The 24140-nt window shown below is 38.0% G+C and overlaps 2 protein-coding genes across 3 annotated transcripts; both read left to right on the plus strand.

Moving 5' to 3' along the window:
- The first annotated feature begins 922 nt into the window (after positions 1-922).
- LOC146582787 (adhesion G protein-coupled receptor G1-like) lies at positions 923-14967 on the plus strand. Of its 2 annotated transcripts, XR_014894213.1 has the most exons (13): positions 923-1058; positions 1391-1442; positions 3079-3166; positions 3309-3437; positions 5934-6074; positions 6152-6206; positions 6286-6377; positions 7168-7286; positions 10764-11044; positions 11223-11316; positions 11412-11740; positions 11827-13370; positions 13508-14967. XR_014894213.1 is itself a non-coding variant. In XM_085289946.1 (12 exons), the coding sequence occupies exons 1-12, from the start codon at positions 1001-1003 to the stop codon at positions 11949-11951; spliced, it is 1563 nt and encodes a 520-aa protein (XP_085146072.1). In that variant the 5' UTR covers positions 923-1000; the 3' UTR covers positions 11952-14967. The 2 variants fall into 2 exon arrangements, 1 of the variants encoding a protein (XP_085146072.1); XM_085289946.1 differs by having other exon boundaries at positions 11827-14967.
- On the plus strand, positions 13172-23121 carry LOC146582788 (adhesion G protein-coupled receptor G1-like). The gene is made up of 13 exons (XM_085279646.1): positions 13172-13229; positions 13335-13370; positions 13508-13559; positions 16528-16612; positions 16795-16902; positions 17880-18041; positions 18119-18176; positions 18267-18358; positions 19205-19323; positions 20821-21098; positions 22016-22118; positions 22245-22579; positions 22670-23121. The coding sequence occupies exons 1-13, from the start codon at positions 13172-13174 to the stop codon at positions 22714-22716; spliced, it is 1533 nt and encodes a 510-aa protein (XP_085135772.1). The 3' UTR covers positions 22717-23121.
- Positions 23122-24140: the final 1019 nt, after the last annotated feature.

Consider the following 24140-nt stretch of genomic DNA (forward strand, 5'->3'; position numbering starts at 1 on the left):
GTCAACTTTCTTAACTTCTACATGTTTAAATCTTTATTTCTATTTTTTTAATCTTTTCTATGAGGTGTCTTGGGTTTGGCTGGATTGTTGTCATCATATTTTGATTGTTCATCACAAATTGTTCATCAATTTTGAACAAACTGTGAATGTCTTTATTTTCTCGTGGACCAGTTAACCCACAAAACAGAGAAGCAGAGAATACTTTCTTTCCTACCATTACTTCAAATGATAAACCCGGAATACCACAAATCTCTTGCATCCAATACTTCTAATGTCTAAGGTAAGCTTAAAAAAACACTACTAACTGCATTTTTAGAATAAAACATTAACTGAATAGAAAGGAAATACTATGTAAAGAGAAATACATCAGTAAGAATAGAGAAATAATATATAGTGCAGACCCGTAACCTTCAAAGATTTAATATTCAAAGATTTGCATCTTATTTTGTGTGCTGCAACCTGTAGAACTGGTGTGGCGCAAGCTCCTGTTTCACTTCCTCAGTAAGCTGTAAGTATCAGTATTTCTTGACCATGGTCCCCTGACCTTTTGTTTTCTACACATGAAAACTGTATGATTTAGAAATGTCCTCCTCTAGATGCCATCTAATGTCAGCCATTCAGTTACAGCACAAATATTTGTATTTGTTTCTAAGTTATTATTTTTTTTACAATACATAAATTATTAGAACTGTCTTCACAGACAGACTCTTAAATGGCTCTACTGTTTTTTCTACACAGTGTACCAGTCTCTATTCTCAGTTAATATTTCCGTGGAAATTTAGAGCAGAAGCTTAAAAGTATTTGATCATTGTGACAGCACTGAACAAAAAACAGCCTGATGTGAGTCATTTCCTCATCTGAGCTGTGAACCACAGATCTGTTAAAGCATGTGATATATGTAGATGTGAAACTCCCCCTCATTCAGCAAACGTCAACCAGACAGAAAAATATCCTCTCAACCTCTTACAGCAGATCTATATCTGTTGATGAGTGAGACGCAATGTGGATTACACTTTTTATCACAACAGCCCTCTGTTTTTCTATGTCCCGAGCTGGTGGTGAGTAAACCTACCATGTTATCACTCTTATGTTGAAAGGAGTATACTTGTGAAGTGAATAGCACACTAAATATCTCAAAGTTATGAATCCTTGAAAAAGTAAAATTACCCCAGATTCTTTGTTACCAATAGCTAGTAAGGACTCTAAGTCAACCAGTTTCACAAAACTCCCTACAAGTGTGCTGATTAAACACTTGTAAAAGAACATCTTGTCTCTCATGTGTCTCTGGAGTTAGATGCCACTTAGACGTTTAATCAGCTTCCAGTCTTGTTTAAATGTATTCATTATGCTAATTTTGATCTTTCCATTCCTGTGTGTTTTACTTTGACAGACTTCTGTGAAAATGTTCTTGATGAATGCCGAAAAAGTGAATCATGGATAGGGTAATTCAACTTACTGTACATATCACATTCCTGTTTTTGAAAATGTATATAGTTAAATGTTAGATAAATGCTGTCAATACTGGCTAAAATGTTTTCATCTCTACAGTGGCTGCTTTTCGGTGTTTTTACATGGCTTCATCATCAAATAATACTTGTTAGAGTGTTAGTATACAGCCTCTAACATATAAATCACACACTGATACTTGTATGCTGAGAGCAAGACCAGTCTTATCTGAGAGGACAGTGGAGAAATGAGTCACAGATCTATAAACTAGAGCAGGCGTGGGAAACTCCAGGCCTCGAGGGCCGGCGTCCTGCAGGTTTTAGATGTGTCCTTGAACCAACACAGCTGATTTAAATGGCTAAATTAGCTCCTCAACGTGTCCTGAAGTTCTCCAGAGGCCTGGCAAGGAACTAATCATGTGATTCAGGTGTGTTGACCCAAGGTGAGATCTAAAACTTGCGTTACACCGGCCCTCGAGGCCTGGAGTTGCCCACCCCTGAACTAGAGGAACACAGTGTAACACTTTGGAGTAAACATAATTTTGTATTATTGTTTAAGTGTATTGTGTAAGCTGGTGTTTGTTAAACTTAATACAGACTTGATTCATCTAGAAACATTATTTAAATGACAATTCTAACATTTTAGCTGATGCTCATGTTTCTTGATTTAAAGAGCTCAGACGTAGGCAGAAGTGCTGGAGATGGCGTAAATCATAAGACTGCGAACCTCTGTGTCCTCTTTCTCTCACTGTTGACTTTTGTCTGTACTTGTCTTTTTTACTGTACTTTTTATATTGGTTTTTTATTTTTATTTTTGCCTTGTGTTAGCTGCTTTGACAGATTTAGGCAGCTAAAAGTTTTGAGTTAGGTTTAGTAAAAAAATGTGGACTGGGTTAAAATACCACAACTTATGCCTTGTCTTATCATTTCTGCAGCTCATGCATCAAAGAACCAACTGCAGTAACACTGCGGTCTCTGGCATGGCAGCAGCTTTGTCTGAATTTCTCACATTGTTTTCCTGTGAAAGACAACATCATAGTATTTAAAAATGTTCTATGTACCAATGTCTTCATTTAAATATATTTATGTTTATCAAACTATGAGGTTCTTATGTATTAGTAATGGTTAGATGTACGAATCAAGATTAGTTGGTAAAAAATGTAGTTTAGTCACTAGTTTGGGTTAAAATAAGCCTGTTTACTTTGAAAACTAACCGGTTAGACAGTACATTCAAATGTTACGCTGAGGGCTCAAGGTTAAATGTTTATTTTAAACAGGAGTTTATAATCGTTGATGCCAAAGGTAGCAGTGTCCCATTTTGAAATGCCAAAAGACTTAACAAAGCTGTAGAATTTGATATATGATAATATGAACATTATTATTAAATTATTGTCAGAAATTAAAATTAAAGCAGTACAAGAGAATTTATTTTTGTTCAACTCAAGTTCTTGCAGTTTCATTTTTTCTCCTTTAAATGTATATCCATGAACAAATGAAGTAATCAAATAGCAGAGAAAGGTCCAATAATTGATCTTACTTCTCATCTCTTTGCATTAGTTTGTCTTTTTTATCCTCAGTTATATCCCTGTTTGCATGGTTATATATCTGAACTATGTTAAATATCTGTTGGTAGTTGTTATGAGGACAAAATTATGACCTGCAAGCCAAGAGGCCGCTTCATGACAGGCATCAAACAACTCAAAGTAAACTCGCTTCAAGAGGTGAGGTCATTTGGAGCTGAAGTGCTTTTTAGAAGTGAAAAAGTTACTTTTGATCTGAATTTCTGTATTCTTGTATTAATGAACTCTAATTACTGACAATCAACACATTTTTTAAAGTTATGTTTTCGTGTATGCTTTTTAGGTTGATGTGAGACCTACATTTGAACATAGAGTTCAGATCCCATCATCAGCTCTACAAGAAAGCATAGGAAATGTGTCTGAGGTGGATGTCCTGGTGGTGGCCTCTGTAATTAACAGCAGTTATTTTAAGGTTGGTAACGCTAAAAGCAACAGAAAACAAACCTTAATTATTTATCCACAGGAGGTTCAACATTTTCTAATGCTGATGCGTCTTGCATTCCTCCAGCAGAGTCTCTTCACACTCAGCTGTTGCTTATTATGAAAACTGATTAAAAGTTGCTCCTTTAATAAGATGTCCAATTACGTTTCACTGAGGGCCACAATGAGAAGTGTTTGCTTTAATTTGATCTAAAATTAAAGTTTGTCTGATATATCTTACAAATTCCTCAACCAGTCTACAAACAAAGTTAACCTTTATTTCAGTAATGCAATGCATTCTGACTACAGTTCTATAAAAAGCCTGCCATACAGCCAACTCACAACAACATGCTTCACAAGCATGAATCCGAAAGCTTCTGGAGCATTTAGTTTTGTCCATCAACATAATTCTAAAAATCTTACAGAGCCTGTTTCACAGGCCTGAACATAACAATGCAATTTGTCTTTAAAGCTCTATCTCTTTGAGATTGAACCTGAAGAAGTGTTCTGGGTTGTATTTTCATTAGTGGCTCAGCTCTCTACCATGAATGTTTCACAGGGGTCTAATCGAAGTCTGGACTTAAGATATCCTGCTTGAGATATTTAAACACAACTATATACAAACCATTCATCTTCAAAAATCCTTGTTTGACTGAATTAAAACAATTCTGCAAAGTAGACTGGTGTCACGGCTAATGGAAGGTATGGACTCAAGTGCGGAGCTCTGGATGCAAAGCAGACAGTGCGTTTATTTACAGTGCTCAAATACAGTCTTAAACAAGAAAGAAGTGCGATTCTCCAAAGGTGATTTTCTCCCAATTCCCGAAGGTGGTGCAGGTGAGTCTCTTCAATGAAAATCTGTGTGTGCTTCTCCTCCTGAGTGATAAAGGGAGGGAGGGAGACACACACACACTCACACACAAGCAGGTCGTCCGGGGAGGATTTATTTATAAAGCACACTGAAAACCAAGGGTATACCAAGGTGCTTAAAAAGTAACATAGAGAATAAAGGAAAGATAATAGAAATAGAAATAACAAGTACTAAGTATGCAAGCAGATAACTGTCACTGATACATAGAAGAAGAAGCAGATACACAACAAACAAGGAATTAAATGAGCATAAAAGTGCATAATGTAAAATCATAAGTGAAATGTTAACTAGAGAGAAAGGCAAGATTGAATAAGTGGGTTTTTAGTCGTGATTTAAACAGTGCAATAGAATCAGAGGCGCGGAGGTCGAGAGGGAGGGTATTCCACAGTACCGGGGCAGCCAGAGCAAACGCATGGTCACCCCGAGACTCAGCACTAATTTACTAATAGTTTTGAACGTAAGAAGTAATAATTTAAATTGAATACGGTACTTTATGGGCAGCCCGTGCAAGCCGGCTAGAACAGGTGTAAGAGCAGAATTTCCTTGTACCAGTCAGAAGGTGAGCTGCCGCATAGAGATTAGGCGCAGTTGGTGGAAGCTATATCTCACTACAGCAGACACTTGCTTCTTACTGAGTTTGAACGAGCTATCCAGCAGTACACCCAAGTTACAAATATACCAAAATGCAAAAAAATTTTCATAACACTGTACTTGTGGCACTTCAAACTGCAGCTGCAATTAGCCAACATTTTCAAAAAAAATCTTAAAGTGATGTGGAAATTAGTGGTGCAACGGATCATGGTTGATCCGTAACCCAAACCGATCCCACTCCACGGTTCGGCACGCACGTGATCCGAAAAAGAAGGAAAAAAAGGATGTGTATGGTGCGCGTGGTCAGTCTGTCAAGCGATAGTTATGGCCAGCGTTAGCGGTCCAAGTGGAGGAGCAGAGGAGTTTACGGCATTTAAGCAGCCCTTTGCTGCCCAGTCTGACCGGGCTAAAGCTATTACAAAAGCTACTGGGGTGTTTAGCTGCAGACATTCTGCAAAATAAGGGGTTTAAACTATGATGAACGTGCTTGAGCCACGCTATGATATCCTGTTGCACGTCCACTTCAGTGACAAGATTGTACCCAGGCACGTATGAGCAGGAAAAGTTTAAAGTTATGGCTGAACTGTCCCAGGCATCTTCTGTTGCCCAACTACAAATGGGTGGACCTCCAGGGCAACGGAAAGCTGCGTGGCCGTGACCGCTCATTATATCACAGCGGAGTGGTAGATACAAAGCCCTGTACTGCCCTATATTGCACCTTAATTAGTTTTTATACAATTGCATGGAATGAGTCTTGAGTTGAATGTTTTAATAGCCAAAAAATAATTAAATAAGTTAATAAGTAAATGTTAAAATTTTGTCTTTTTTTTCTTTCTTTTTTTTGCTGATCTGAAAATTTATCCGATCTGTGACTTAAAACCGTGAGCCGATCTGAACCTTGAGATTTTTAATCCGTTGCACCACTAGTGGAAATGTAACTACAAGACGTCTGCTAGGAATAAAGTTAAAAAAAATTTCCAATTAATCTCACCCTAACATGAATGTTATGTATCATCCTTCTTTCAGCTGAGTCCTCCCGAAAAAAGCAGGAGACTTCTTGGGGGTCTGGAAGTATTTAGGTACTCAGTCATATGTGTGCGGGCAGGAAACCGTGCAGTCAAGAATCTCTCACAACCCATCACGTTAACCTTCAAACACAACAAAGAGGTAAAAAGACAAAAGTGTTGGACGAACATCTGAAATAGAAAATGTAACAACCTGTTTACCGTTCATTTTGATTCCAGGTTGAAAGTGGAACGTGTGTATTTTGGAAGGAAACATCAGCAAAGGATGGAACAGGTACTACTGGAGATGTCAACCTTCAGTTAGTTTGTTTCTAAATAAAATGACTCAGCTACTCAGAATGTTTCCTTTATAGGTTACTGGAGCAATGAAGGCTGTGACACAAATTACACGGCACATGAATTTATTTGCAGCTGCAAACGTCAGAGGTTCTTTGCTTTGCTTGTGGTGAGCTGAAAATCTCTTCCTACGTATCATAAAAGCCTTTGGCAAACACCATGTTTATCTAATAAATGTTTAACAACTGTTACTGTTGATAAACAATTTAAATTAAGGAGCTGTTTCAAATGTATGCTGTACTCTTACTGTGTAAGAACACAACAACAGACAGAGGGAAACACAGAGCTTAATCTGACAAAACGAGACAGGGAGGAAGCAAAACTGGAAACACTGAGCATGGGAGGCGAGACTATCACAGCAAAACGGGAAACAAGAGACATACACAAAGACGCGGACTTAGCACTGTGACGTGGAGACATGACTTACTAGGGAACTAGAAACATGAGACAAAAGTAACTAACCATGGAACACAGAGAAGGCACAGTAGAAGAAAACTAAAGACTAGGAATGATAAATATAACACAAGCAGAAAACCATAAAGAGAACCAAAATTGTGTAAAACATCAAATCAAAGAAAATAACTACAAAAACACAAAACACTTGGTCACAGACCCAGTACGGTAACAAGCACACCTGCCACTCTAAGACACACACACTTAATTTTAAGCTTTGCCAGCACATGGATGACTTCTACAATAATTCACTCATCATATAATTGTGATGAAGGGTGAACCAACCAACACAGTCCCAAGCATTTATTGTTCCGACATGTAAACATCTCGCCATTTTAACATGGGAATGGGGAAATTTAGGTATAGATGCTCCTGTACAGATGTCCATCAAACACGTGAATGTAAATTACATTTCAAAACAACAACTTCATCTTTTTATGTTGCAGAATCCAGGAATATCGGTGACAAAAGCTGATGCCGACAAGCTAAACTACATCACTTACATTGGATCAGGATTCTCCGCCCCCTTCGCACTGATCAGTTTGTTCATCTATATTTATCTACAGTGAGTAGATGTCATATTATTCACATTTAAAACTTTATAGTTTTTAGTTCCCAATTGTGATCAAATAAGAAATTGGAGAAAATAAACAATTTGCAAGTTTATCCACAGTTCCACTTCAGCAGTACATATCCTGATGTACATATCCAGAGTGAACTGCTTTGTCTCACACTGTGAAGTTCCACAGTATTCAGTTGAACAGAGGTAGTATGCTTTATGGTATTTTAGTCAAAGAGATGAAAAATATGTTTTTAAAAACATATTATTATTGGATTTATTTAATCAAAAAGTGTTTTCATTCTAAAGTCAAACCACTGTAACAAAGTCACAGATAGAATCAAAACCACAATCAGAATTTATTAATCCCAGAGGGAAATTGAGTTGTCATAGCAGCAAATATGCAACAAACATCAAGCACTCATATAAAATGAAGTGTAGAGATTGAGATACTGAAAGATAAATATTAAGATAAATATAGAGGTATCAATATAAATAAATATATATACATTTAAAAGGGACACACATATGTGTGTGCGTGTGTGTAACACGCCCCTAGTGAGAGGGCAGCCAACAGATTATATCTGGTCCTGAAAAAAACAGGTAAATGCTGAGATGGACGACAGGTAGTTTGTTTTCCTCTCTCGCTTCTGTCAGATCTTTAATTATACACATTCATGTGTTCAAAATCGGTTACAAATCGTCTGAATCTCTTTATCTCACATTCCTAAAATCAGAATAAACTTAATGATAATATAAATAATATAAACAAAAATCTAAACAGCCATATCGCTTGTTTGTTACTCAGAGCTACAAATCACACTCTTTTTACCCACACATAGTTTAATAAAACAAACATTCCTGCACTGTACCATATACTAGTGGCTTATCTGTGTAGTCAAAATCTCCACATCAACATTGCAGAGTGACCTGAGTTGTTATTTCTCTAACTTTAGTCAGTTACAGTGGCAGCACATCAAACTGTCTCTGTGAATTCACTAACTCAAATATACGGGAGCGGTGTTGTACTTTTGAGGGAGACTTAAGTTTAAAAAAAGACAAAGCCGAAGGCTACACGCAACTCCAGCATGCGCGAGCTAAGCTAGCTCCTCCTGTCTTAACCGTAACAGATTTCAAAGACCAAGACAAATACAGATCCCACCGAGACAAACTAATCGTCAGGTTTTACTTTTACTTGGCATGTTAATTACGTGGACCATATTAAATTTTTCAGTTCAATTAAATTTTATTTATATAGCGCCAAATCACAAGTGCAGTCGTCTCAAGGTGCTTAATATTGTACAGTAGATCGTACAATAATAGATACAGAGAAAAACCCAACAATCATATGAGCCCCTATGAGCAAGCACTTTGGCGACAGTGGGAAGGAAAAACTCCCTTTTAACAGGAAGAAACCTCAGACAGAACCAGGCTCAGAGAGGGGCGGGGCCATCTGCTGCAACCGGTTGGGGTGAGAGAAGGAAGACAGGATAAAGACATGCTGTGGAAGAGAGCCAGAGATTAATAACAAGCATGATTCAGTGCAGAGAGGTCTATTAACACATAGTGAGTGGGAAAGTGACTGAAAAAGAAACACTCAATGCATCATGGGAATCCCCCGGCAGCCTGCATCTATTGCAGCATAACTAAGGGAGGATTCAGGGTCACCTGATCCAGCCCTAACTATATGCTTTAGAAAAAAGGAAAGTTTTAAGCCTAATCTTAAAAGTAGAGATAGTGTCTGTCTCCCAAATCCAAACTGGAAGCTGGTTCCACAGAAGAGGGACCTGAAAACTGAAGGCTCTCCCTCCCTTTCTACTTTTAAATACTCTAGGAACAACAAGTAGGCCTGCAGTATGAGAGCGGAGTGCTCTAATGGGGTGAAATGGTACTACAAGGTATTTAAAATAAGATGGGGCCTGATTATTTAGGACCTTGTATGTGAGGAGCAGGATTTTGAATTTAATTCTGGATTTAACAGGAAGCCAATGAAGGGAAGCCAAAACAGGAGAAATATTCTCTCTCTTTCTAGTCCCTGTCAGGACTCTTACTGCAGCATTTTGGATTAACTGAAGGCTTGTCAGGGAGTTTTTAGGACAATAAGGCCACAGTAAGGAATAAGGTCCACATGTGGCCTTATTACTTACTAAACTGAATAAAATAATTAAATGATGAGACGGCCTCTGCTAGATCTGATGAAGAGCAGTAGCATTACACTAAACCATCTCACTAGGGCGGAGGTGCCCCCTTGTGGTGCAACTTGGGATCTCAGAACATGTTGGCTCTCCAACAAAAATCACAAAATTAAGGCCCTTGTGTAACAAAACTACACCTGAAAACAATGTACAAAAATTAAATCACATAATATGGCCATACACATTATAGTGTTCCTTGTGCAAATATATGTCATGGAAGAATGAAGTTATGTTGTGAAAGATCAGATATATTTCACAAGTATAACCAGTTTAGTTATGCTGTGACAAAGTCGGTGGAACACAAAACCAGTTCGTCATAACTGATCACATTTCTTCTGAAAGTCTAGCAGCCCACAGTCATGGGGGAAAAATGTTTAATAAATTGATCATTATCAAGCTGTGGGTATTAATCTGCTTATATTTGCCATTCGATGGGAGAGAGCAGCTCAGTGTGGTTTGTGGCAAAAACCTCTAAGGACACAAATACTGTGAGACCCTACTGTGCTGCTTATGAACTAAAGGGTAAAACTTTTACTACAGATATTTTTACTAAGTTTCGTCAGGGTGGCCTATTTAAAGAAATGTCTCTATATCTGAGCATTTATAACAGTTTCCTTTAACAGTTGTCTCTGCAAAGACTGATGAGCGTGTGAGGTTGCAGAGATTGCGTCACAAAAGCTCAGTTGCTGCTTACATTTTGGGAACTATTTTTTTTCAACATGTTGATACTGGTATAAACAAAATGTAGTCACTTCCCCAGAGACATCTTCTGTCAAGTAGCCTCAAAGAAACACTGCTACGAGGGCCTGGAAATGCCATAAAAAAAAAACCCTGAACATTAAGAAAACAAACTCAATAATATTAATGGTTAAAAAAAATGTGCTTGTGAATGAAATTTGTAAAGTAATTAATTAAAGAAATGTTGTGTACATTAATATATCTGCCTGAGAGTGATTTTGTCATGTTTGTCTTTGTAATTTGTTTGTTTAATGAATTTGTTGATTTTCCCATTTCAGTTCAACCCATATTCTGTTACATTTCTAACATTATATGATGCAAATGAGGCGACTGCTACTCAAAGTGTGGTATTAAGTGAACTTTGTGGCTACATCTAGTTATTAAGAGACCATTAGAGAAGTGAGGCTACAGCCTCATGGCCTTTCTTACATATTGTTTTATCTGCTGCATTAGTGTGGAGTTATTACCATCATCTCACATCTAAAAAGGCAAGATAATATCCACTATCTCCACAGTTGGCAACAAGAGAATAATTTTGTTTCTCTTGTAGTCGGCGGTATCCTGAGAAATCCATAAGTCTGCACATGCAGCTAACAGTGGCGATGTTCTGCCTCCATCTCACCTTCCTGCTGTCCAGCCTCCTGGCCCAACTACTGAAGGAAAAAGAGGACGGCTCATCTTGCCTGGTACTGGGTCTGGTTTTACACTGGTCCCTGCTGGCCACCCTGACCTGGAGTGCTCTGGAGGGGTTCCACCTCTACCTTCTGCTCATCCGGGTCTTTAACATCTATGTGAGGAGGTACCTGCTCAAACTCAGCCTGATTGGATGGGGTGAGTGTCGTTTAGGTGGGACGCTGCTCTGCAATACACTGTCACAAATCTTTAAATGAAAGTGGATTGTGTTGAAGTGTTGCAGCAGCATTGAGAAGTAGAGAAACAGTGATAATAATGCCTCACGCTGTCCTAAAGAACATTCAGCTGACATTAATTCTGTCTTCCATGTTTGCAGGTTTTCCTACACTGGTTGCAGCTGTTTGTGGGATTTCACGTGTTTATGGCAAATACACTCTGAAATACAGCAACAGCAATTTAACACAACACATGTAAGAAACTATCTTTGATATCACTTAATATTAGAGTGAGCCAGGAGATTTTATTTCTAAGCAAACCCATTTTTTATGTCTTTAATAATGAGCAGGTGCTGGATAAGCGGCAAGTCTGAACAAAAGCTCCTCGTAGTCAGCTACATCACTACCGTGGCCTTTCCTTTCTTCGTGGTTGTGTTCAATGCCTGCATGCTGGGGCTGGTGGTGTTTAAGATTTGGGAACTAAGAAGGGGTGATAGAAGCTTTGGAAGCAGCAGTGACTGGAAGAAGATAAACAAAGAGAGAAAGAAGAGGTTATGGAAGGACTGTGTCACAGTGCTGGGCCTCAGCTGTGTGCTTGGGTTACCTTGGGGGTTAGCCAGCACTACATACGTTTCACTCGCTGGGATCTACATATTCACCGTATTGAACTCCCTTCAAGGTTAGTATGTGATCATCATGTCAAGGATTAACTGGACTTTGATCATTTAATAGAAGAACTGACAAACTATGTCTCTCTCTTCACAGGTCTATTTATTTTCCTGTGGTCTGTGGCGATGGCCTGGTCAAAATCTCAACCTGAAAATAACTCATCAATCAGAGACTCTTCCTCTCAGAAAATGATGACTACTAGTTTCAACAGCAGAAACTGAAAAGACTAATGCATTATCCATGACCTATATTAGGTGTTGTGCTTCTATTGATATATATTTCAGTATAACTAACAATTAAAAATATATACACATTTAGATGTGTTATTTCTTCCTTTTTGTGCAAATACTATGTAGAAATTTTGAAGAAAATTCTTGTGATTTTCTGTTTCCTCTTTCAAGCAAATATCAATAACTTGACTGTAATGAGTGGCTCTTTGAGTTGACTTCCTATCAGTTGGAAGCAGTGCAGTTATTCTACTCTGACCTCTGGCAACAACAAGGCATTTTCTTCCAGAGAACTGATGCTCTCTGGATATTTTTTCCAGCTTATTCTCTGGAAACTGCAGAGAACTTAGTGTTGGAAAATGCCAGTAGATCACCAGTTTCTGAAATACTCAGGCACCAATGAGCACACCATGCTCACACCTCCGTTCTGTTTCTCCATCTAGTTTTTGTGGTTAGCGTGTGGGTTCAAGGCCAAGCCTCGGAAGGGGTGATTTGGGAGTATGGGGTATTCAGTCCACTGTTACAGACAGTCTGGTTCTTATAGAGCTGCAGACAAACACTATATACTGGAATACAGATACCTTCAAAAATCTGGATTTATTTTCATGTATTGCCATCTTTAGAAAAATGACAAGATGCGAGTTCAGGTTTCACTTCCTTGATAACTTATAATTCTCAACATTTCTTGACAATTATGGTTTAACGTATTCCTATCTGCGTATATGTAAAGCAGTAACATTAGACTAATTCCTTTTCTTCAAAAAAAACTAATATTCATTATTCAGTTACATTTTTTGTTTCTGTGTAAGTGTCAATTAATTTTTTTAAATGGTCAAGACTAGCTTCAAACCAGTTAAAGCTCTGAAGCTTGTTTTGGTTAAAGCAAACTAAAAGACCATGATGTGGTCTGGCATCATGGTCTTGGCTGGTTAGTCATGTTCTAAAGCTTTTTCACAGTGTGTCAGTCTATGTTTACAATGAAATTTTCAGTGGAAATTTAAACCAGCAGCTTCAAATTGCTCAGTCATGACATCTTTGAAAAAAACCCAAAACATTAGCCATGAATCACTTCCTCCTCTGACCTCTGAACCACAGCTCTGCTAAGAATGTGTGAAATTCTCAGCTCACTTGGTTAAGCACACTTCAACCTGGTAGGGCAGCACATTGAATGGTCCTCTTACAGCATAGAGCTATTTGTGGACGAGTGAGACACGATGTGGATTACACTTTTTCTCGTCAAAATCATCTGTTTTTCTATGTCCCAAGCTGTTGGTGAGTAATCTTACGATGTAATTGCTGATATGTTTACAGTTGTTTGCTTATGAGATGAGTAACACTAACTGTAAACAGCCCCTTAAAACACTTCTCTACTACCAGGTGGCAACAACAGTTTCACAACGCAGAAGCCACTAAGTAAGTACTGACCAAACAGCCGAACATCTTGCCTTTCATTTGTCTCTGAATTCAGACTTCAAAACTGTATCAACTTCAAATCTTGTATGACTGTTATTTTCTGATTCCTTCACTTTCTGTTTGCTTCACTTTGACAGGGTGTGAAGATGTCCTGCTTCACTGTACACAAAGTAGTCTTTTTTGGACACGGTAATTTAAATGATGGACATCTAAACACTCCTGTTTTGGATAAGTTGCATTGTTGTACTACATGAATGAATTAATGTGGACACTATTTGCTGTGGATAAATGCTGGATTTGACTTAACGTGACTGTCAAAAAGAGAAACACAGATATACATAATAAATTTTGTTTATGGAATCAGACATTAAACCTATTGAAATTAAGATGAACAACATGTTCATATCTAGATTGTCATCATTTATGTGTTTTGAAATATCTGCCTCAGCTAAAGGCTACGTCCACACTAATACGTTTTCGTTTGAAAATGCATCGTTTTCTCTCTGTTTTGGCCTCCCGTCCACACTGAGACGGCGTTTTTGCTGATGGAAAACGCAGCGTTTTCAAAAAGTTCTTGAAAATGCATATATTTGAAAACGGTGCTTTCACGTCGCAGTGTGGACAGCAAAAACGCAGACTTTCTAAACGATGGCACATGTTAGTCATATGATGCAGTCATGTGACCAATTAAACTAAGATAGCGGAGGGCATTATAGAGCAGTTGTTTTCTATTGCTCTCAATTTTGACAGCCTTATTAAAGATTAATATCAGTTTGTACATGCTCCAGAGACCTTATTTAATTCTCACTCGCTTTTGCATCTTTGTACTTTTGTGTTACTCGCAGCAACAACTCCACCTCATTGTTAGTCCATTTAAAAAACTCTGTGCTTTTCCTAAACATTTTGCCGCGACATTTCAAAGAGCCTGAAACTAAATAAACGGCAGACAGAAGTGAGGCAGGTCGAATCTTCTTGTTTCACGCATGCTCAGTGCTGGAATGTAAGCGTTTTTGGCCGTTACAATGTGGACGCGCAACTCTGTGAAAACGACTGAAAACGCTAGTGTGGACACGGAGCATTTTCAGACAAAAATGCCGTTTTCAAATCTATCCGGGCTAGTGTGGACGTAGCCAAAGAGTACTCCTGAGAGTGTTAGTGCCTTTCAGAGTCATAAATGATGCTATCCAACTGCCTGTTAGGGTACCTGGGTGGTCGACCCACTGTTTGTCCAGCAATAAAGCAAAGTTTGAGTTTACTTCCGCCTCTTTGAGTCTGCATATTGGGTCCCCAAATCTGCCTGCCACACACAGCCACCATGACACTGACTTTTACTAAAAGCTGACAGTGTCATTTGGTGTCAGTGCGCGGCTTAAATCACCAGACTGTCATGCAGGAAAATGGGGTTTGTGTGCTTTTAGAGAACTTCATGGGTTTTTTTTTTTCTTGAACTTTTGGAATTCGGAACATATTCCATTAAACAATGTGTTCGATCAACTTAGTAGATCCATGTTTATGTTTATCATATATACACTACTAGTCTGTTTACTTTTTACATTGTACATACATATTGAAGATATCAAATACCCAATTTCCTTGCGGGCCAACCTTCGGGATCAATAAAGTTTATTGAATTGAATTGAATTGAAATATATAAAGCAAGATATATGGAATTATGCAGCAAAGAACAAAATGACAAAATGACTCTAAATATGTCTTATATTTTAAATTCCTCAAAGTAGCCACCCTTTGCTTTCTTGACAGCGCTGCAAACCCTTGGCCTTCTGTTAATGATCTTAATGATGTAGTCACCTGAAATGGTTTTCACTTCACAGGTGTGCTTTGTCAGGGTTCATTTGTGGAATTTCTTGCCTTCTTAGTTGGGATGGGACCATCAGTTGTGTTATGCAGAAGTCAGGTTGGTACACAGCTGACACCCTGTTTCACAACATATGTTAGAATTCGTATGATGGCAAGAAACAAACAGCTAAGAGAAACAGCAGTCCATCATTGTTTTAAGAACTGAAGGTCAGTCAGTCTGGGAAATTGCTTAAACTGAATGTGTCCAAGTGCAGTCGTGAAAACCATGGAGTGCTGCCATGAAATTGAGGACTGCCACAGGTAACGAAGACCAAGAGTTACCTCTGCTGCTGAGGATAAATTCATCCAGTCACCAACTTCAGAAATTAACAGCACCTCTGATTAGAGCCCAGATAAATGCCACACAGAGTTCCAGTAGCAGACACATCTCTACATCAACTGTTCAGAGGAAACCACGACTAAGGAAGAGCAACAAGCAGAAGAGATTTGTTTGGGCCAAGAAACGCAAGGAATGGACAGTAGACCAGTGTAAATCTGTGCTTTGGTCTGATGAGTCCAAATTTGAGATCTTTGGTTCCACCCGTTGTGACTTTGTGCAATGCAGAAAAGATGAACAGATGGTATTTGCACGCATGGTTCTCACCATGAAGCATAAAAGAAGAGATGTAATGGTGTGGGGGTGCTTTGCTGGTGACACAGTTGGAGATTTATTCAAAACTGAAGGAACACTGAATCAGCATAGCTACCACAGCATCCTGCAGTTGGACCATCATTTATTTTTCAACTTGACAATGACCTCAAACACACCTCCAGGCTGACCAAGAATGAAAGTGATGGAGTGCTGCGCCAGATGACCTGGCCTCCACAGTCACCTGATCTAAACCCAGTCGAGATGTTTTAGGATGAGATGGACCTCTGGTAACTCTTTCAAGTCTGTTGGAAAACCATTTCAGGTGACGACCTCATGAAGCTCAGTGAGAGAATGCCAAGAGTGTGCAATGCAGTAATCAAAGCGTGGCTATTTTTAAGAATGTAAAATATAAAACATGTATTGACTTTTTTCACACTTTTTTGTTTTCTACATAATGCCATGTGTGCTCATTTATAGTTTTGATGCCTTCAGTGAGAATCTGCAACATAAATAGTCGTGAAAATTAAAACAAACCAGTAAATGTGAAGGTGTGTCCCAACTTTGACTGGTAGTGTTTATCAATATTTGCAGGTAATATATTATCTGATTATTGTAATGGAAACGTCACCTTCAGTATATATTCATAGATTTAGTTGTGCCATTTGTTTCAGATCAGTGAATACTTATATAGTGAGTATATCTTTGCAGGTGTTATGAGGAAAGAACTGCAGCCTGTGAACTCAAAAGGCGTATATTCGGCTTCAGTCGTCAAACCGTGGACTCATCACTAGAGGTGAGCACATTTTTGGGGGGTGAGTTTGTTGTTTTTATAATATCTTTTCTTGAAAGATCTATAAATACCTGAGACAAGGAACTTTTATAAATTATAACCTGTGTTATATATATTTGTATTGATATACTGTGGAGGATGTATGCATTCAGATCTTTTTTCATGCTCTTGTTTGTGCTTTTCAGGGTGATATGAACCCTACATCTCACCACAGAATTCACATCCCATCCTCAGCTTTCAAAGGAGCTGCCACCACAGTGATGGCTTCTGTTATCAACAGCACTTATTTTAAGGTAAGTAGAACCTTAAGAGAGAACCTTAGTCCCATCATACCGTAAGAATACATAATTTAAGTATTGTCTTTCATAGAAACATTTTGCATCAACTTTTTTTTCCAAAAATTTTGTTTATTTACTTTATATCCTCTGTCCCTTGAAGTGGAGATCAGGTCTTGTTTGATTGCAGAATGATATGATGGCTGAGCGAGGCAGAAAGGATTTTACTCAGAGCTGTAGAAGTTTATTTATAGCTGTCAGAAGGTGATGTGGAAGAAAGCCAGACGTTAGAGACACAAAGGTGAAAGTTCAGATGGAGGATGGCAGCTTTTGAAAAGCCTGAGCAGGGGCAAAATGACAACATCCAAAAGTCCATTATGGCTTTGCAAGATAGGGCGCTAAAGTTGTAGGATTTGGATTCTCAACAGGACACTGCCCTGCAAAACGAATCATCTTTCCATGGCATCCTTGTTGCATTCTCTTTAAGAGTCCTCACTTTTCAGAGGGCTTTATTATTTTCTCACGCATCAGTAGGAATGGAAACTTATAAGAATTTAGCAATGCTGATTCCATTATCAATAATTTTTACCCACTCGATTGCTTATTGATGCTCATTAGGTTCTCGTGGGCTTTGCTTTGAGAGTCACCACCAGCTCCAAGCAGCATGTCAAAGATATGCAAATGAATTGCATGCTGTGAGCTATTTCCCCTCTTTGTTGTTATCAGAATTGGGGTCTTTTAAAAAGCAATGTATTACACATTGAACAGGATACTTTTCTTCAAAGTAACGCAGTACGCTACTTAGTTACATCTAGGGCAACATAATTCATTATACTACTCCTTACATTACTTTTGCCTTTCTCTGTAAAATGGCCCAAAATTCACTCTTTCATAATTACCATTTCATAATATAAACCTACAGCCTACAGTCCCACACACAACAAAAATCCCATTTTCAACACTAACATTACTGTCATGTGTCTGCCTCATTGCAGCTGAGTCCTCCTCAGAAAAGTAGATTCCAATTCCACCGCAGAGAAGGCACTGTGCTCAGAGGATTAGTCCTCGCGGTGAAGGCAGTTAACATGACAGAAAATGGTGAAATCATCAGAAATCTCTTACAACCCATCATGTTATTCTTCAAACACAACAAAAAGGTAAAAATACAAACATAGTTGGGCTAACATCATATTTAGAAAATGGAATAACCTGTTTCCATCTTATTTTGATTTAGTCTTCACAGATTACAGATGGAACTTGTGTATTTTGGCAGGAATCAGACAATGGAACAGGTGCTGTTATCGATGTCATTGTTTGGTATTTTTATTTCTAAGTAAAAAGGTGACGCACACTTACTTGCTCTGATTTTTTTTCCTGTGTAGGTTACTGGAGTGTTAAAGGCTGCAAAACCAATAAAACTGAAGATGAATTTATTTGCAGCTGCGACCATCTCAGCTTCTTTGCTGTTCTTGTGGTAATATAATTTAACAGAAAATGATCAAACTTTGGTCATAAAAATATATTTTTGTCTTATTATTGTTTAGCAGCTGTAACTCGGCACAGCATATCAATTAGGAGACAAAATGCCATGTGTATAGCATTTGAGGGGTGACATATTTTGTATAATTAAATATACCAGAATAAATGAGAGGAATAGATTTTTTAATGCCAGCGTGAGCTAACTAGTGCATTACATATAGATTGTATAAAAGCAGGATGTAACCTGATATGTCACTCGTTAGTTTTGGAATCAGCATTTAGAAGCCTCAGTGTTAGCCGCCTTGAAGAAGAGAGGACAGCGGATGTTAGGAATCTTCATCAATAATCTGTATTGGTACATTGTACAGATACAGATATCTGCTTTTGATGACTTACGAAACAACAATAAAATACTGGAATACTTGTATTCTCTCACTAAAACTGAAGTACAAATTGTTTGACTGGGTTGTGTCACACCACATAGTATTTGTTAAATAATATCACTAATCTAAAGGTTAGCTGACAGTATTTAGCCAGAGCTGTTTATGCTAGCAAACATGTTACTCAAAGCTGGCGCATGCCTGACTTTGAGCCTCTCGTTATAACTACAATTATAACTCTATTACAATTGTAATAAATAGGATGAAATTATCTATAGAACCTCAAAACTATTTTTGTACTAAGCTGTAAACTTGATTGTTAATATCATTATGGCAATTTTAACCTTAGTAATTAACTTGCTTTTGGGGGAACTGCAGTGTTTAGCATGTCTACACCAGCTTCTTGGTCACACTGGTACTTCCCTTATTTTTACATACGTACATATTGTCTTACGTTTCAGAACCCTGAGATATCAGTCACAAACTTGGAAGCGGAGAAGCTAAGCTACATCACTTACATTGGATCAGCACTTTCAGTCGTCTTCACATTCATCAGCCTGATTGTCTTCATTTGGTTACAGTGAGTGTCCTCATGTCCCGTGATGTGTCATATTTAAATATTGTAGAATATCTCTTTAGTTTAGCAGACGAGACATTTTTTTCATCCTTTCATCAAGGACCTAAAGTAATGTGTTCATACTAAGTGAATTACTGCCATCTCATTTCATAGAAAAATTACATTTTGTTTTGTTTTTTACTATGTTGTGAAAGATTAGACATTAGTTATTAAGCATCAGAAAACTAACTTGTCCCACACACTTAACATGACATTCATTGTGAAAGATTTCACATCAAGCATTTCATTCTGAGTGGCAAAAACCCAGGTCACACAAATAGCCAGGAAGCCCACCACAGTGTTTGGTGGCTAAGTAGATGGCTTGCCTGTTTCTGAGAACACTACTATGTTATGTTGCTAGGTTACAGCGCCTCTCACCACATGTTGCTTCATAGGACCTCAGTTGTTGCTCCAATTTTTGAAACTTTTTAAAAATAATGTTTGAACTTCCCTGCATGAATGCTTTTTTGCAAAACCTATTTAGTTTGTAAACCTAAAGAAATGCCTGGGTTTTTGCCATTTGCAGAGAGTAGGTTTTAGTTCCTTATAAATAAATTATTGTTCTCTCTTCTATAGTTTGACTTGTTGTCTGTGACACTGCACCCTGCTGATAGTAAACCACTTCAGCCCCCAGTCTAGTTTCAACACACCTATATGTCAGTATTGCGCAGCAGCTATAGCTATAGCTGATACTTTCGCTTTAGTTCATTGTAAATTTACATTGAACTTTGGCCACATCTCAATTTACCTTAAAGTATTTTACGGGGTTGGAAAGCTTTGAAACACTGTGAATCCTGACACCTATGTCAGTTGTTGTGAAAATGTTTATATTTAATGGCTCTTGCATGTGACGGTGCCAAAATGACATGGTTACCAAATCTGCTCCAAACTTCACATTTGATAAGAGTCCAAGTGTGGAGACGTCTCTATGTCTTTTGGTCACAGATGAACGAACTACTGCATAGGCAAGAAATTGGGTACTTAAGTTGTAAACATCATTCAATGTTCATGAGATGTACAGGAAATTTTCATTGTGGGTTCTACACAGGACAAGCAACTCCTTCATGAAACTACCATGAAGAAATGTGTAAGCTATTCATGTGACAACAGGAAATAGCTTGACAGTAGCAACAGTTGGCCTCAGCTGTAGCACACTTTGACAAAGTGTGAAGACCCTATCATCACTGCTGCCAGCTTCAGTTTTTTGTCTTTTATTGTTTAATCCACAGGACCACGTGCCTCACTTACACATAGACAAGACATTTTATCTTGTATATTTAGTCTTATAGCCATTATAAACAAACAACAAGCTTATAATCTCTATTGGTGTAAAGTATGGAAAAGCATGAAAAGTATGAACAGATATTGAAACTGATTTTAAAATTAAACATCTAAAAATGCCAGATTATGTCTACTGTCTGCAAAACTGGTGATAAATAAATAATCCTGTTTCTCTTGTAGTCGGCGGTGTCCTGAGAAGGCCACAGGTCTGCACATGCAACTTACAGGGGCAATGTTCTGCCTCCACCTCAGCTTCCTGCTGTGCAGTTTCTGGGAATGGCTGAGGAAAAATGAGGACAGCTCAATTTGCCTGGTTCTTGGTCTCTTTCTGCATTGGTCTCTGCTGGCCACCTTGACCTGGAGTGCTCTGGAGGGGTTTCAAATCTACCTTTTGCTCATTCGGGTCTTTAACATCTATATCAGGAGATACCTGCTCAAACTCTGCCTGGTTGGATGGGGTTAGTGAAGTTTTGTTGGGACATTGTTTCTGTCAAATATGGAAAAAAAAGAAAAGAAAAACACTAATGAAGCAATAGTTCCAAGACAAGACTGAGGGCAATTAATATAGGCAAGGTAATTAATGATTTGAAAACAGGAGAGTAACAAGACAGCTGAATCTAATCTAACTTCTATCGTTATCCTTCTATCAAAAATGAGAAACTACCTAAACGGAAATACTGAGCACAAGTTGGGGTGAAACTCATAACAGTTGAGACCTGACAATAAAGAACACTAAGAAACCAAAAAACTGACAAATAACCTTAAAAACAAGTAGAATTATACAAAGAAAAATTCAGAAACAAGAGTATCCTGAGCTCTCTTTGGCTGTTGTTTGAATTGGTCACCTTTAAATTAAGAAAAAGTTATAGTGGGACATTTTCACACATTATCTACTAAAGCTGCTGAATGTTATTGACTTTTTTCCATTGTGTTGCAAATCACTTCCTCTCTCAGTTCAGCTTCTAGTCAACTGAACAAACTGACAAATTCTGGCAGTTTAGAGATAAGAGGAATATGTAGATGGGGCTCAATCTCAAAATTTCTCAAGGTTGGTGATTTGTGTAGACTCGTATTATTGTTTTTTGTTTGTTTGTATTTTTTTCATGTAGAGCAATTTCTTTTTGAATAAATTAAATTAAGAGAAGCCACATTCCAGTGTTTGCGTTTTACCCGTACACACACAGACACTGGCAAGGTTCTTACACTGAAGCCCAGAACTTGGTGATAATCTAACATTCTCCGTATATCTTTTATTTTATGTTTGAGAAACTGCAATGGATATTGCAAATTTAAAAAAAAAATGTTACATTTGATCTTATCTTGGTCTTTGTATCTAATGATTCAATTAAAGGTAATTGATCATTCTCTTGTCCAGGTTTTCCCACATTGGTCGCAACAATTTGTGGGATTTCAGGTGTTTATGGAAAGTACACTCTACAACTAAGGGAAACCAAAAATGGCAATTCAACAGCACAAATGTAAGAAACTCAGTGGTTTTGATTTTAAATATGTAATTAGCATGGTATTTTGATTATGCACAGATACATGCTGTTATGTTAAAGGAGCTCACTGTATTTTTTTATTTTATCTTTTTTAATGGGCAGGTGCTGGATTAGCAGCGACTTCCAATCAAAGTGTCCTCTAGTCAGCTACATCACTACTGTGGCCTTTCCTTTGTTGGTGGTCGTGTTCAATGCCTGCATGCTGGGGCTGGTTGTGTGTAAGATGCGGAAATTAAGAAGTGATGATAAGAAGATGAGCTTTGTAAGCAGCAGTGACTGGAAGGAGATAAACAAAGCGAAAAGAAAGAGGTTATGGAAGGACTGTGTCACAGTGCTGGGCCTCAGCTGTGTGCTGGGGTTACCTTGGGGGTTAGCCAGCACTACGTACGTTTCACTCACTGGGATCTACATATTCACCATTTTGAACTCCCTTCAAGGTTATTATGTGAATGATTCTTATATCAAATATGCACTGGACTTTGATCACTTGCAAGAAGAATTAACACTCGTTTTTCTTCTCTTCTCAGGTGTATTTATATTTCTTTGGTCTGTGGGTTTGGCCCGGAAGTCTTGATCGGGCTATGTTTCATTAGTCAGAGACTCTTCAAAAAATGTTGAACACCAGTTTCAGCAGCCAATAGCCAATAACAGCCAAGATGTATTATCTATGATGTATATTAGGTGTTGACTGTTGAATGAGTTTTTGGGTTTTTGTTGCTGTTTTGTTTCTTCTTTTATATGCAAATGTATATTTTCAAAAAATGCAGCTATGATTCTTATGGTTGTATTATTTTTAGTAGAGAAGGCAAAGATTCTCAACAATTTACTGATTCATAAAAGACAATTCATGTATTATGACTTAGGTAAGTTACTGTAGATGGAAACTTTTGTGCTTTCATAAAAACATTTGGTTTCACTGCAGGTCAGTCTCTCAGTGAACTATACACTTTCAGATATTTTTGTCTGGCTTTCTCACGTATGAGTCAAGTAGGAAAACTAATAAACTATGATTAAAATATTTTAATGCACAGCATCATTTCTACACACTTAAATGGTCTAAATGATAATTTCTGGAAACTATCATAAGGTTTAAAGTTTCATGTTAGTTTCTTGAGCTAAAATTGCACCTAACCTTTTGCTTTAGTGGTTTAGGTACAAAGATTGCTGTCAGTCCTTCTGTTTTAATCAACAGTACATCCTGAAACACAAGCCAGCCTATCACAGAGCCCACATACCCTCTCAGCAGCTGACTCAATGTGTATTAGTCACCTATAATTGAGGAGACTATGCAGACACGCCATGACTTTTTGCTACTGTACAGATGATTGTGAAGCATGAATGTTGCAACATAGCTCAGTGGTTAGTACTGTTACTGATGGAGTGTTTAACATGAAAAAATACTTTAATTGCTTTGGACTGAACTAACTTTTCAGTGAAATGGGGCTGCAGACATCATCTGATGTTATCTGACAGGAATTGAAACTGAGTATTGAACTATGAAACTCAATAACAGAGTCGCTGTAGAGTGACCCCTTGTGCACAATAATTGCAGCCTTTTTTTGTTTTATTCGTGGTTTTACTCATAGGCTGGTTGATTTACAACAGCACATAATGTGACAGATCCTCCAAAACACATGCAACCAGAGTAGCATTTAATTCAATTAAGCTGTAGTTATACATCCAGTTCATAAGAACATTATTCTCAAGGCACCTTACATAATAAGACAAAGACCCCAGGAAGGAAAACCACAACCATATGGTGATCCTTTATAAGCAGCACTTGGCCATAAAGGAAAGAGACAGGAACAGATCTTCAACACAAGCCATCTGCTTTTGTGGTTCCAGGTGAGGGGAAATAGAGGATAAATAAGAAGAGCACACAGAGATAAGGAGGGCACAAATTATGAGAAGAAGGCAACATTTTGTGGTAAGCAGTAGTGCCGTAAAACACATCAAGAGTGAAAAGAGTTTAACAGAGGAAGAATTCTTTTGTGCATC

This window comes from Mchenga conophoros, linkage group LG1 (assembly GCF_057382185.1).
Source record: "Mchenga conophoros isolate Kocher_MC1m ecotype Shallow Benthic linkage group LG1, M_conophoros_male_GT1.1, whole genome shotgun sequence".
Classification (NCBI taxonomy): domain Eukaryota; kingdom Metazoa; phylum Chordata; class Actinopteri; order Cichliformes; family Cichlidae; genus Mchenga; species Mchenga conophoros.